General features: G+C 44.0%; 1 protein-coding gene across 2 annotated transcripts in view; it reads right to left on the bottom strand.

The window, feature by feature from the left end:
* Positions 1-15,518, bottom strand: part of LAMB3 (laminin subunit beta 3) — a 318,725-nt gene that overhangs the window by 221,718 nt on the left and 81,489 nt on the right. The window contains exons 1-3 of one of the 2 annotated variants that reach the window (XM_085647190.1): positions 14,662-14,883; positions 11,185-11,249; positions 4,883-5,037 (exon numbers count right to left, since the gene is read on the bottom strand). In XM_085647190.1, coding sequence (XP_085503316.1) covers positions 4,883-5,037; positions 11,185-11,209 — 180 coding nt within the window. In that variant the 5' untranslated portion in view covers positions 11,210-11,249; positions 14,662-14,883. Of the gene's footprint in view, positions 1-4,882; positions 5,038-11,184; positions 11,250-14,661; positions 14,884-15,518 lie in introns of those variants that run through there. The other variant, XM_085647191.1, reaches the window with a different exon arrangement.

Genomic DNA, 15,518 nt, shown 5'->3' with positions numbered 1-15,518 from the left:
TTGGAATTCTCAAGTGTATATCATCAAGCCCATTATTACCGCTTTAGCGGCAGTTTTCTGCCGCTAAACTGGCGATAATTTGTAACGCCGTGCTTGAAAATATGCCCGCAGGTCAGCAGAGCTGCTCTAGAGGCAGAGAACCAGGTCAGCAGAGCTGCTTTAGAGCCAGAGAACCAGGTTAGCAGAGCTCCTCTAGAGCCTAAGAACCAGGTCAGCAGAGCTTCTGTAGAGCCAGAGAACCAGTCAGCAGAGCTGCTTTAGAGCCATAGAACCAGGTCAGCAAAGCTGCTTTAGAGCCAGAGAACCAGGTCAGCAGAGCAGCTTTAGAGGGAGAGAGGCAGGTCAGCAAAGCCGCTTTAGAACCAGAGAACCAGGTCAGCAGAGCAGCTTTAGAGCCATAAAACCAGGTCAGCAGAGCCGCTTTAGAGCCAGAGAACGAGGTCAGCATAGCAGAGTCGCTTTAGAGCCAGAGAACCAGGTCAGCAGAGTTGCTTTAGAGCCATACAACCAGGTGAGCAGAGCCGCTTTTGAGCAGAGAACCAGGTCAGCAGAGCCGTTGTAGAGCCAGAGAACCAGGTGAGCAGAGCTGCTGTAGAGGGAGAGAACCAGGTCAGCAGAGCTTCTCTAGAGCCAGAGAACCAGGTCAGCAGAGCTGCTTCAAAGCCAGAGAACCAGGTCAGCAGAGCTGCTTTAGAGCCAGAGAACCAGGTCAGCAAAGCCGCTTTAGAGCCAGAGAACCGAGAACCAAGTCAGCAGAGCTGCTTTACAGGCAGAGAACCAGGTCAGCAGAGCTGCTGGAGTGCCAGAGAACCAGGTCAGCAGAGCTGCTTTAGAGCCTAAGAACCAGGTCAGCAGAGCTGCTCTAAAGCCAGAGAACCAGGTCAGCAGAACTGCTGTAGAGCCAGAAAAACCAGGCCAGCAGAGCTGATTTAGAGGGAGAGAACCAGGTCAGCAGCGCTGCTTTAGAGCCAGAGAACCAGGCCAGCAGAGCAGCTTTAGAGCCAGAGAACCAGATCAGCAGAGCTGCTCTACGGACTAAGAAACACGTCGATAATTTTTAACGCCGTCCTTGATAATATGCCCCCAGGTCAGCAGCGCCATTGTAGAGCCAGAGAACCAGGTCAGCAGAGCTGCTCTAGAGCCTAAGAACCAGGTCAGCAGAGCTGCTTTAGAGCCACAGAACCAGGTCAGCAGAGCTGCTCTAGAGCCAGAGAACCAGGTCAGCATAGCTGCTTTAGAGCCATTGAACCAGGTGAGCAGAGCCGCTTTTAAGACAGAGAACCAGGTCAGCAGAGCCGTTGTAGAGCCAGAGAACCAGGTCCGCAGAGCTGCTGGAGATCCAGAGAAACCAGGTCCGCAGAGCTGCTTTAGAGGGAGAGAACCAGGTCAGTAGAGCTGCTTTAGAGCCAGAGAACCAAGTCAGCAGAGCTGCTTTAGAGGGAGAGAACCAGGTCAGCAGAGCTGCTCTAGAGCCAGAGAACCAGGTCAGCAGAGCTGCTTCAAAGCCAGAGAACCAGGTCAGAAGAGCTGCTTGGGAGCCAGAGAACCAGGTCAGCAGAGCTGCTCTAGAGCCAGAGAACCAGGTCAGCAGAGCTGCTCTAGAGCCAGAGAACCAGGTCAGCAGAGCTGCTCTAGAGCCAGAGAACCAGGTCAGCAGAGCTGCTTTAGAGCCAGAGAACCAGGTCAGCAGAGCTGCTTTAGAGCCAGAGAACGAGGTCAGCAGAGCTGCTCTAGAGCCAGAGAACCAGGTCAGCCGAGCTGCTGTAGAGCCAGAGAAACCAGGTCATCAGAGCTGCTTTAGAGGGAGAGAACCAGGTCAGCAGAGGTGCTGTAGAGCCTGAGAACCAGGTCAGGAGAGCCGCTTTATAGCCAGAGAACCAGGTCAGCAGAGCCGCTTTAGAGAGCCAGAGAACCAGGTCAGCAGAGCCGTTGTAGAGCCAGAGAACCAGGTCAGCAGAGCTGCTCTAGAGCCTAAGAACCAGGTGAGAAGAGCTGCTCTAGAGGCAGAGAACCATGTCAGTAGAGCTGCTTTAGAGCCATAGAACCAGGTCAGCAGAGCTGCTTTAGAGCCAGAGAACCAGCTCAGCAGAGCCGTTGTAGAGCCAGAGTTTCGGGTCAGCAGATCTGCTCTAGACCCTAAGAACCAGGTCAGCAGAGGTGCTCTAGAGCGGGAGACCCAGGTGAGTAGAGCTGCTCTAGAGCCAGAGAACCAGGTCATCAGAGCTGCTTTAGAGGGAGAGAACCAGGTCAGCAGAGCTGCTGTAGAGCCTGAGAACCAGGTCAGGAGAGCTGCTGTAGAGCCAGAGAACCAGGTCAGCAGAGCCGTTGTAAAACCAGAGAACCAGGTCAGCACATCTGGCCAGTACAATGAGTGCCCTGATAACACACATAGAACCGTTAAGGGAACCGGAAACAAGAACAAGTGCAGACTGCGCTTGCTTGGTTAGTAAATAAAGACAGATACTGTGTGGCCAAGGCAGCTCTCAATGAAAGATTCCCCGTGGTCAATGCAGGAAATGGATCCCACGCGCCTTGTGCCTCAGTGACCAGCTGGATCCAGACACGTACCATGAAATTAGTCTGTGGCCACCTCACCATAGCCCTCATGGTCTGTGCAGAGAGCGTATGCGCCATCACAGGCCGGAAATTATGAAAGAGCACTTTAGAGGGTCAGTCTGTAACATGTCTTATTCCTTAGATATGCAATTGCTATGTTGGTATTTTTGAGCGGAGTGCTGCGCAACAAGCTCAACTGAAGAGCTTGTAGCGATAATGTCATATAATTTCGATATGTCTAGTCAAGATATCCTATGAATACATCATGCCATGTGACGTTATGTTACTTTACAATGTATAATGATATATTCTGTTTTAATTTAGTGTACTGTATATGGTGCTCAGACACCCAATAGTGCTGTTTGGAATTTACTAGCCAAGGGCTGACTCAAATTGGAGGGTGATCCCAAATTGGAATTGTCATTGTCAGTCTCAGGCTGTGGATTCTCAAACCACTCGTGAATTGTGCTCTATGACCCTGAGAGCATTTGTCACAATTAGTAGGTGGAGTAATGCTTGCTGTTCTTGTTTGAGGTTTTGTGTTGGTTGTGTGTTCCTGTTCTCATTTTTTTTATGTCTGCGCTGTCCTCCTGACCAGCAACTAGTTACAGTTGGTTAACGCCAGTGGAATCTACAGGAAGGGGAAGTGCTCTGCTCTTGCAACTTCCTTTCAGGTACAAAAATGAAAATTTACTTGATGATGCATATTATATGCAAGAAATATGTTTGCGATTCAACACAAGGACACCACTGAAGTCTCAAAAAAGGTGTTTCACCACAAAGACTTCTATAGCACTGCTAGCTCCAGCAAGTCTTTCTATTACTCTTTATGTTGAAAAGAATATTCATAGCCGCCTACATTACTGCACATAATCTAATTCAGCACACCATAGTGCAAGAGGAAAACGAAGGCTTAAGGACAACCAACCAAGGGGCATATTATCAAGACCGGCGATAACATTATCGTCGTTTTAGCGGCAGGAAACTGCGGGTAAAACGGCGATAATGGGTTTGCTAATATGCATTATAGAATTCCAATAGAAGACCAGGTTAGATGTCCTGCACATTTAACCTGGGCTTCTATTGGAATTCTATAACGGATATTATCAAGCCCATTATCGCCGTTTTAGTTTCCTGCTGCTAAAACGGCGATAATTTTATCGCCGGTCTTGCTAATATGCCCCCAAGTCAGGTAGGATCTAAATTTGGCTCCCAATCAAATATGAGACGAAATGTAGGCCTGCTTGACATGCAAAAACCTACCTACAACATCAACTCAAGAGTAGTTCGCACTTCAAGTGGCAGCCTTCAACTGAACACATTGATTAGACAATGAGAATTATTCCCTAGGGTTCACCAACCTACCAACGGAGGAAGACGGTTTGTTATTTATGTGGCAAAAATGAGTAGCAAACATGGCAATATCTTCCTGCCATACCACCAAGTTTCATCATTTGGTGAAAACTGGAAACTATCCCTCATCTACTGGGATGCCATTCCTTCAGGTTCATCATTGGTGCCTGGAGACTGTCTCTATTTAAAGTACTTTACTAGTACTTCAATCAGTAATCCCAGAATCCTCTTGCCAAGGCATTATTTCAATATCCTGACTATACTTGCACTCGACAAGCAGGCAGAGCTGCTTCTCTGTCTAGTCATCACCCTTGAAAACATCTGCCTCAGAAAACAACATATAGCTAATTTCTGCTGGTTTATGGTTAAATAACCCAGAGCAAATATAGCTCACGCATTTATTGTATTTATACAATGAGACCCACGCTTCAGAGAGCAGTGGAGAGCTGTACATAGCCGGTGGGGGGGGGGGGGGGTATGTACAACAACAGGCAGCACAGAGAGGGGTACATTTCAAGAGTTTTAAATAATTTGTTGGGAGAGAGGCTTGAAGTGTGCTAGATTGTATCGTATTGCACCTTATTACATTATATATTGTATTCAATTGAATAATTTCTGTTGTGTTTCATACCCCTAACAGGATCGTGAAGTGCTCCGCTTTGCATAAGGAACCTGGTACCCGTTTTAGAGCGCAAGGTTGAGACAGAGGGTTAAGTGCAGAATGGACTATATGGTAAATGTTGTCTGAGATGCGTGTTCCTCCTTTTACAACTACGATAATCTCCTCTATCGGAAAAATATTGTCACATAGGCCAAGGGTCTGAAGCTTTCTTCACCACTTTCCGCTTAATCTGGATAAGCTAAAGTACTGGAAATCCAGATAAGACCAAAAACACGCGAAGGGTTAATTTGATAACTAAACAGCCTTTTCTGAGCACAAAGTATGTGTTCCCTGAGGGAGTATTTGGTTTACCTCAGCATAAGGGGTGCAGAACGTCTCAACCTTGTCCATTCCGCATGTTGAGGAGGCCCGAAGGTTATTGGCCCTTCCAATCAGAATGTCTCCAACCGGTGGGTAGCAAGCACCCTGCGAACAGTCTCTTTGAGCTTGGAGTACGCATGGCAAAGCTAAAAACAAAATACATATAAGTGCATTAGAAATGCTGAGTGAAGTAAAGAAAATATTCAGATTATTTAGAGCACTGCCTAGCTCACTAGCAAACACATTGAAAAAACACCAAGTTGGATCTGAGCTATGGTTCTTTAAATAACTCAGGGTTCCTACATAGATAATGCGCAGCACTCATACTGACAATAAGCCTTTCATGCAATGCTGCCAATGTAATTGTAACAATTGCCCGACAGAGCCCTAAAGCAACTATCAAAATAATAGGAAAGCTTAAATGATATTACAGGTCGTGGGTTTAGAAGTACCACACGTACCAAGGTATTATTCATTTTCAAAGCATGAACTGATCAATGTGGCAGACTTCGCAATCACAAATCCCAAATTGCAATCCATTTGCAAATTGCAATCTCTAATTGTAAATCTTCATATTCATGAGTTGCAGGGCAAAGGGGTATTTAAAGTGACATTGAATATTTTGTATTTACTCTTGCAGCAATGTAGCAATGTGATATTACCAACAGCCGACAGCAATCTTTAACCATTCACACGGATAGCTTCCAGTGACAACAGCTGACACGTAGCAAGCAGACATTGACATATCCAGGTTTTTTCAATATCACATCCAGGATAAGCCATTTTTAGGTAGTGTGTTTGCCAAGACCTTTTGATTTTACAAAAATTCGGTGTTTAATATACATACTTAAATAAACTTTCAGCCAGCCTTCGTCGTCCATTCGTCTGTTATTGTGTCAGTCAAATTTTTATTTTTCCAACTATAACATACATCATGGCGTAATAGGTCAGCCCATTTCAGCCATTGGCTAACTTTTCTATGACTGATGACATGCCACCTGTTCGCAGGGAACAGAACCACACAACAAATAGTTCAATTCAGTGCCAGGGACTACTATGGCAATGTGTGATTTTTGAGACCCAAAAAATATTTTTGCGTGTAGCCATTGTTTTTGGATTGATGAGGGTCTGGAGGTTCCCCAACAATAAAGTATTGAACAAACTATGACAAAACAAGTATGGACAAAGATAACAGGCTGGCAGTCAACACCAGACCTACTGACTTTGCCAATGCTTGTTTATGGATTAAAGATGGATGTCTGCTCTAATTTGTAGGTCTCTGTCCTAAGTTTGGAGCTTTTAAGGATAATTTAAAGTTTGCATACCACTTCATGTATATTAATGAGATGGGAATTCTGTGATTCTTTGGAAATAAAAGCCCGGTATGGTGTACAGGGCTTTTTAAAAATACAAACAAGGGAAATGCTCCCTTATCCTTAGTGGGGTAGTAAAATACATATTTGGGGTGCAGTGGCTCTCTCAATTCCATTGGCCTTGGTGCACCTGCTGCACTATTGATAGCTACACCCTGACATAAGTGTCATGTCTCCATATGAGATGTAACCATAAAATAATTGGATGGGAAAAGTAATGTTCAATGGTTACACAACCCCACTCACCAGCGTCATTCAAACTCATGGAATGAGCATCATATCTTAATTTGACGACACCTAGTTCATACACTCCCTCTCCAACAAAATATCAAACACCCGCACCAATTTCTCTCCTGAATGACTGACATTGAGAGATAGATGAAGGTCGATTGTTACAAGCTGAGCACCTATAAGAAGGAAGTTGTCATCTTTGGCAAATCCACCTTACTCTTGGACTCCACATGGTAGCCTGTTGAACTATTACCCACACCTCACCCACAGAAAAAACCTCAGAATAGTAATCGGCAACCAATTCACCATGACCAGGCAAGCAAACGCAAACTCTGTCTCCTGCTTCCACACACTCAAGATGCTCAACACAATCTTCAAATGGCTCCCCAACAACACTTCCAGAATCATCACCCAAGTACTGATCAACAGCAAGCTGGACTACGGCAACCCACTCTATGCAGGAATCAACACTGAACTGACCAGAAGACTCCAGAACATACAAAACTCAGTGGACAGACTCACTCTCAGCCTCTCACCCCCCACCTCAAAAAGCTCCCCTGGCTTCAAGCCCACAAATGAGCACTCTTCAAACTTTGCACATACACATACAAAGACTTACAGAACATTGGCCCCATGTACCTCAACAACCACATACATTTCTACAAAACAACCAGAATCCTCTTATTATTATTGGCAACCCCCCCCCCCCCCGCCCCTGCATATGCAGAACCAGATCTGGAGGTCGTGCCTTCTTCTAACTCACTTCTAAAGCCTGGAACACCCTGCCCCGCACATCAGAGCCTCAGTACTTGAATTCCACAAGAAACTGAAGACCTAGCTCTTCACCTAGCCCCGACCCTGGCGCAGCCCATTCAGCTCCTGCTTCAGCCCCAGGATATGATCCCAGGTCAATTGAGAACTATACATATACACAAAACATTACTGTACATCTAGAGAGGTGGAATGTCTTGGCATGGTCGTAGCACAGACACTCTTCAAAATAACAGTTCTACACTAAGACTCAGCCAGATACTGCATCAGGCCTAAAGAGTCTTGTCTTTCTTACCAGTGAGAATATAGTACCAGTTATCAGATCCACTTCTAAAGAGGCAAAGTTTCAGATTGTTTGGTGAGCATTGTGGAAGGAAGCATAATGGAGAGGGCATGATCCGTAAGTGGTAGGTAGATAGTACATTCCCACACCTCCTGTCCAGGAATTGGACAGTCATTGCCTTCTGTTGGAACCACAATGGCTGAATTGAGACTAAGGTACTAAATTTGTAGGCAAAGTTCACTAGAAATTGAGCATATTTCCCCTTATGTTAATCCAGGACTCTCTCCAAGTTACAGTTGAGTGGTATCCTTTGCAACCTGATAAAGCAACAATCAGCATGAAAGCCACAATGAGGCAGTATTTTCCTCTAGACTGAGCTAAATATGGTAGCACATAAAAGGCTATAATTATGGGGTTCGGCATTTCTTCACTGGCTAATCAGCTAACACTTTCCATCGATCATTTATAGAAGGCAGTACACAAAACAGTCCACCCCAGAAACATGCTGCTACTATTTTTATGATGTTGGACTGTAACAGAATAACAGGCATTTAGGGTCAAACCTACATTGTTCCCCATTATTAGAAATAGGCCTCAATACGAGATGCCCAAAATAATCCGCCTTAGTCCACGCTTCTGTGGAATAACCACTAACGGGCATCTCAGTATTTCCAGGGTGGGAGACATTTGGGGGCAATAACATGGATCATTGTGTTTCTGCACTGATTATCGCCTGTTTTTTCCCGGTGCTTCACATAGAGGGCCCGATTCACAGAACTAACTTAAGACAAAATCCTAAACTTACTACCATTTTGGTATTCACAGAAGGCACTTACTCATTTTGGTATTCATAGAAGGCATTTACTCATCAATGATTAAGTGACTTCTGTGAATACCAAAATGAGTAAGTGCACTTACTCATTTTGGTATTCACAGAAGGCACTTACTCATCAATGAGTAAGTGCCTTCTGTGAATACCAAAATGAGTAAGTGCCTTCTGTGAATACCAAAATGGTAGTAAGTATAGGATTTTGTATTAAGTTAGTTCTGTGAATCGGGACCGGAGATTTCAGCTGCTTTCAGCAGCTGAAATCTCAGTGTGAAACATCACAACATGCTTTTTTGATGGGGCCAATAACTCCATTTCCCCACCCCATCAGAATTATCAGAGTCACTCTGTGCTGAAGGGATAGGAAAGTTTTTTCTACTAAACTCATGCAGAGCTGATGCAGTACTGTCAGTAGCTGACCCCCACCATGTGGCATGGCCCCACAAGTACTAATACAAATAAGGAGTGGTAAAAATACTATGCTTGGTTGATATGTTCTGCTTGGTTAGGAGAGGTAACAATATGATGCTTAGTTAGGGATGGTAACGTTGCTATGTCTGGCTACGAGTGGTAGCGATGCTATGCTTGGTAAGCTTTGCTCAACATGCATTGCTTGCCTCAGAGTGGTAATCAGGCTTAGATCCGCTGACAGCAAGTGTCATGCTGTGATCCCTTCCAGGTGTTTGCATTGCTGTGATCAAATACTAATCACGTACATACATTGATAGTATAGTATTTGTGTAGAAACCATGCTGGGGGTTTCTGGGAGAGTTAACTCTTCTGTGATTATATTGAACTGGCTCTCAGCATTGGTTGAGACCAGTAATCATGCCACGGCTGGCTGCGAGCCAGGTGAGCTTTCGTTGCTCTGTGAAGGTCAAAGGGTTCTAAGGCCTGCCTGAACATCGGACCTCTCCTCTATCATAGAGGAAATAGTGCATGAGCTGTTACACTGTATCACTTGTCTTCAAATCAAAGAAAATTGAGCTGCAGTCATCTCCCAGTGAATCACAGTGTGTCTGACATGGTGGATTTTACCAGAGATTAAACATACTGAAAAAATATGCACAACTTGTTTCATTTGTACTATGTATCCTGGCTGAACATATTTTAAAACTACAGGAACACCTTGCTTTAACCCCTTCGCCGCGGCGCGAATTCTGCCGCGGAGCGGGGGGGTGCGGGGTGAGCGCGGCGCCGCCATGCTCGTGACGGAACCACTCCGTCATGAATCACGGGCGAGCTGTGCTCATGATGGAGTGGTTCCGTCACGACTCCGCCCACTCGTTAATTCGCCCGCACAGGCGGGGAATCAGCGACGCTTGGGCGGAGCGGCCGCAGCATGACGGAACCACTCCGTCCTGAGCACACACCGCCCGTGGCTCATGACGGAGTGGCTCCGTCATGGGCACGCAAGGGGTTAAAGAAAAGCCTCTCATATCAACACAGATGGTCTAAATAATAATTGAAAGTAATCACAAAGAGAGATTGAAGAGGAGAAAAGCAGCCCTGCTATCCTCCCAAACAAGATAAATTAACCACAAAGGAAGTGGGTTGTCTAAATAAAACACAGAGCAAGAGCCCAGCAGTGGGATCAGAAGCTACCTACTACAGGTCTCGTGGGACCCTTCAAAACAGGGGGGCCATCCTTAATGGAAGAGGATGCCTCACACACGTTATTGTGTCATGCTTCATCATAGGCATCCTATCGCCACCCTGGTAAGATGGTGCTACCAGGGCGGACTCAACCTCTGCGAAGACTTGGCGATAGGAGGGAGTTCTTACATAAAACTTGCAGGATAAGGTTGGGATCCAGTTCAATTAAAAATACCTTCTAGTCCATCTTTAAAGTTACTCTAGTCCAACTTTGAAGATGGACTAGAGTCATTACTTTCTAAGGTTCCATCACTCAATTTGATTATAGTGTACCTAGGTCCTCACTAATAATGGTGAAAACCGAGGAACCTGAAGGTATTCTTAATTGAGGCCTCTGTGGGCCACAAGGGCCTACTTGTTGAAGTAGCATCAAACTAGTCTAGCACCATCACATGCCCACCTGCCCCCTGAAAGATCATATTGGACATTTTAGAATTCCCGAAATTTAAAAAAAATTCCAGGAGAGATGCACAGTTAGTTCTCTGTATCCGGACATGGAGCTTCGACGGGGTGCCATTTGCCCTTTGACCTACAGCAATACAGATGATCGCTTGCAGATTCTTCAAAAACTAAGGTGTTGCCCCTGATGTATAATCCCCCTCCTGTCCTTTATATGTCATATTATACAATTATGTGAAGCATTTTGAAGTTGTAAATTGTGTTTATATAGCACTCACTACCCATGAGGATGCGGTGAAGCTTAAAGTAAAAATCACACACAAATGTACTCCTCATACAGCTAGGATTGCTCAGAATTCATTTTATTTACGAAAGGATTTTGTTCTGCAACCATCATATTATTTTTCATTGTAATGTAAAGATATTCTGCACACAGTTATTGACAGACACAAAAAATGTAGCTTGACACTCACACAATTTCAAAGCCTAGTAGAACATAGGAGATTTAACACTGATGGGTGAAATCAAAGAACACTACTTTTAGAAATAGGTTAATAACTCTTAGCAGGGCTATTCACGGTGATGCTAATAAAAGCCAGACACCAAACTAGGACTATAATATTAATCTAACTACATAACATTGCTACAAAATGAATCATGAATCACGATGGACTGTAACGTAGGCGTTTGACTTCTGAAACACGCCCTTAGACAACTCTTTCACACTTGCATCACAAATGATGTCACTTACCTAAAAGTACTATCCAGGTCCACATCTTTCGACTTCCTGGCACTGACCTGCGAGTTTTTGTTGACCTGGGAAAAGATATTCACCATAAGTGAAACCATTCATTGAACCTTTAAAACTTCTCACGGGCATGCTGGAAAAATCGTGAAGCCTAGAATATACATAAATCGTTCAGCTAGACTATTAAAAAACAAGCATTTGCAATACAATCGGTCTCGCCTTTTGGACCTTATATGTATTTAGCTACGCAGCACATTAGCCTGGGTGCTGAAACATCTCCTGTTCTTTATAATGGAGGGAAAGTAAGCACCAAACTGCGTGACACGCCAGGTATGGGAACACATGGAGAGAAATATTTCCTTTCAGCGGGAAATGGTATAGTCAAAAACTCTGTTTTTAATATAAAAGCAGGGCCTTCGGTGGTCATATCACTGAAAATACAAGATTTGAAAAAAATATTATTGTCTACGGGTGCTCATGGAAGACAATTTCTATGGACTGGAATCTAGAGAATGCTAAAGTGATTCTGGTATTTTACTGAACTCTGCTGATCGGTTTCTATCAAGAAAGTTAAATAGAGGCAGTTGCCAGAAAATATTAAAAAAAGAAAGTCCCTCAGCAGAAAACAATTCTGGAATTTTACTGACCTCTACTGGTCCTTTTTTATTAAGACAGTTAAATAGAGCCAGTTGAACAGAAAAAAGCAGACAAGTGCTAGGGCTGATCTTCAGAGCCCAAAAGTACATGCACATATAAGTATATACTAATATACAAGTATATACTAAAGTATATACAAGAGGTCTCGAATGCTCGACCTATTGAAGACCTCACAATCTAATTTAATTCCCAGATTTGGTAAACAGGCACTCTTCATCTACTCCATTGGCTGATTTGGGAACGCCTCCCCTATGATGTCACTTATTCACTGTGTTTACTTGTGTGTATATTGTAATACTGTGATTGCATATGTTTGCTTTCAGTCTTGGTAACTGTCGAAAACACTTCCTTACAATTTATATTGCTGTAATTTCACTACTGTAAAAGTGTAACAACGTGTACTCTGCAAAGCACTCAGGCAGCCCTGTCTGCATTGTATAAAAATACTTTTAGCCTTCTTATCGATCTGATCTTTTTTGGTGGGTGAATACCACCAAACTCAGAGGGTCGTCAGCTGTGACTAAGGGTTGGGTGCTTTCCTTCTCTTGGTGCACCTATGTATTTACTTCTCTCAATGACAACGGCAAGGTGGGAATAGAGAGACAATAACCCCAAAGATTACTGGGTGTTCAGGAGAAGGGGGACATTTTCCCCATTAAGGATCCAAAAGGTTAACAAAGCTAATGCACAAATGCATCAATTTGAATGTGTAAAATGTCCCACCTAAAAAAACTGAATATTTCCCTAATTCTCCACGATTATCCGTCAGTCATTGGGATGCACTTAAATGATTTTAGGGCAATAATTTAATTATACTGCGCATTCAAATGAAAAAAGTAAAATTAACTGCGATGTTTATAGGTGCACTGCATGCGTATGAAGCTATAACACACAGTTTTGACTACAGTTAGTTGAGAGAGACCATAATTGTCATTGGGATGCACTTAAATGATTTTAGGGCAATAATTTAATTATACTGCGCATTCAAATAAAAAAAGTAAAATTAACTGCAATGTTTATAGGTGCACTGCATGCTTATGAAGCTATAACACACAGTTTTGACTACAGTTAGTTGAGAGAGAGACCATAACAAATATGTTCGATGAGCACTGCCCAGTCATCCGCTGCCTTCCTCCAGAGGAAGGCAAAAGCAGCACAACCGACATGAGCAAAGAACATACAAGAGCCACCAGGATTCAGATTGTTTTACAAAACTTCCCTACCTCCTACAATAGTCTGAGAAAACAGGAGCGACGATCCCGCTGGCCATACACTCTGCACAATGTACTGGCAAGAGCATCAATCTATATTCAATAACCCTTCACACCTACAAGTCCTGCGCTGCCACATTATATTTATGTATTTGATGAATTTTATATAGCGCTGGCTAGACCAAGGAGCAGCGAGTTGCAAGGTACAATAATTACACATTAGTTGCACAATGAATTACACAGTAAAAAAACACAAGTGTTACTAGCGAATAAGGGTAACTGATGAAAACAAATTACTACATATGGTGCATTTAGAAAATACCATCAAGCCACTCTTCACATTAGCACCATAAAACTATAACATAATAAAATAACTGACTGAACATTTAAATCATGACTTTAATTAAATATATCTAAACGAAGTAGGAATTTACATTTCATATTATCCTGTAAGAGGTGTTTAATGGGCCGAGTCCAATACTAGCACTCAGAGCCATATATTACGACTTCTTAAAAAATGAAATGACATATGCTGTGTGAAAGGCTGCTTTATTAAACTTCGGAACATCCAAACATCAGTGGTGAAATGATCTAGATCCGTGCAATTCCTCACTTGGGTCTTTACATCGAAATTAAAAAAGTTATAAAAGTGATGTTGCAAGTCTTTTCAACCGGAAGAACCTCGCAGAAGGATACAAGGGAGTGACATCGCAAACCTCTGACCTTACAGATGGGCCCTCCCAAATACATTTTAAATTAAACAACACTTTTCGAAAAGTCCAGTTTGCAGCACGTCACGAACCGGTGGTTCCACAAGAGTGGTGCACCGGAAGCTAAAACCATTCTTACTTTCAATAGCTAGAAGTGGAATTGGTGACGTCACATTGACTGTACCCGTGTCCCTAGGTGACGTTATTTCAATCTATCTACCATGCCCGATTAGATGACCCACCGCTCTCCACAGGTCTAGAATCACACACCAAACTGACCCCTAAACTCATGACCGTGGGAGAAACAAGTTATTTTGGTGCACAGAACACTAAGTTAATTCTTGAGAAAGGCTCACAAACCGAGATTGGTTGCACTGGATCGTCCTAATCGTTTTTTAAAAAATATATTAATTGATTATTACTGTTATGCATATTTAATCACACATAAATAGCTCTTCGGCGCCAGACTCTCCATGAAGCTGACACCAGGCGCGCAACACCCATTGGGCTGACCGGGCTTTAGCACCCCCCCCCCTCCCCCCCCCCTCGTCATGTGTGTCTGCCCGGCTGAGACAGCCTTGTGGGCTGGTGTCCGTCTAATTGCAGCCGGACCCGAGTACTTCACACGTCTTTATAAGACCATTTACTCGTTAATGAGGCTTTTGTTGCGTTTTCGCCCTTTCTTACAGCCACTCTGCCTATGGCTGGAAGACTTAGCCCCTTCCCCGCTGAAATCTTTTTCAGCCCCTCCCCGAAATGTGGCTCTAGTTGCCTGCCTGACACGCTTGTGTACACGCAGTGCAGGCTGCAAACAATGGTGCCACTGTGTTTCCTCGCACGCGCTGCCTGCAGTGGCTGCCCAGCATGGCGGATGCACGCGCTCCCCGGTCTCCTGTACGTACCTGTTTCTGAAGCCCTGCTTTCGCTGCCTCGGTTTCCTCCCAGCTCACCTGGAGTCTGTCTCTGAGCTCCTCAGGTCCTCGCTTTTTAAGCCAAGCCCCACCTGGGACAGTCAGAGTGAATGTAATCGTGATAAAGGGGTGCGCCAGGAACTCGCGCAGACGGACCCACCCTAAGAGGATCACTCACTGCGCACACCGTTTCCTAGGAACAAACAAAAAAACACTTCCTACGGCGATATACTTGGCAAACGTTTTATAAACCCAAAGAGTCCAGCATCGCTCGCTTCTGAAATTACAGGTAGGGCACGAATGACGACAGAACAGAATCAAAGAGAAACTGCGTTATATCAATGATTCAAAGCCAGGAAGACACCTTGCAGAAAAGAGGTGTTGCCTAGAATAACGATGTGTTGTTCTGCATAAGAACCTTATTTGCAGTGAAACAATAGTCACAGGTAAAGCAGAAGCGTATAGAAATGAAATCGGCTAAAAACTATTTGCCTGTTGTTCGTGGGGTTGTAGTGAAGAGCGGGAATGCCTTTGCCATCAGTTGGTAGTAAAAAGCCCAGCTAGACATGGGTGGGCCGAGAAACTGGGCATTCATTCTGTATATTTTAAAGAAGACAGTGACATGGTGGTGTCTAAAGTATCTTTCTCTTATCTACCTCTAAAAGTAAAAAAAAAAATAAAGATTAATGTTGGGCCTGGCCTTTTTTTGCAAGGTTTATCCCCATACTTTTTGCCTTTTGTCTCTTATTTTCTGACCCTGTTTTTTGTTGACTTTTGGACACTGGGCACTTAACCACTTCTGATTAGTGCTAAAGTCCTTATGCTCTCTGAGCAAATTATAATTCTGA

The sequence above is a fragment of the Triturus cristatus genome, chromosome 3_2, assembly GCF_964204655.1.
Source record: "Triturus cristatus chromosome 3_2, aTriCri1.1, whole genome shotgun sequence".
NCBI lineage: Eukaryota > Metazoa > Chordata > Amphibia > Caudata > Salamandridae > Triturus > Triturus cristatus.
This window is presented reverse-complemented; position numbering and strand designations above follow the sequence as displayed.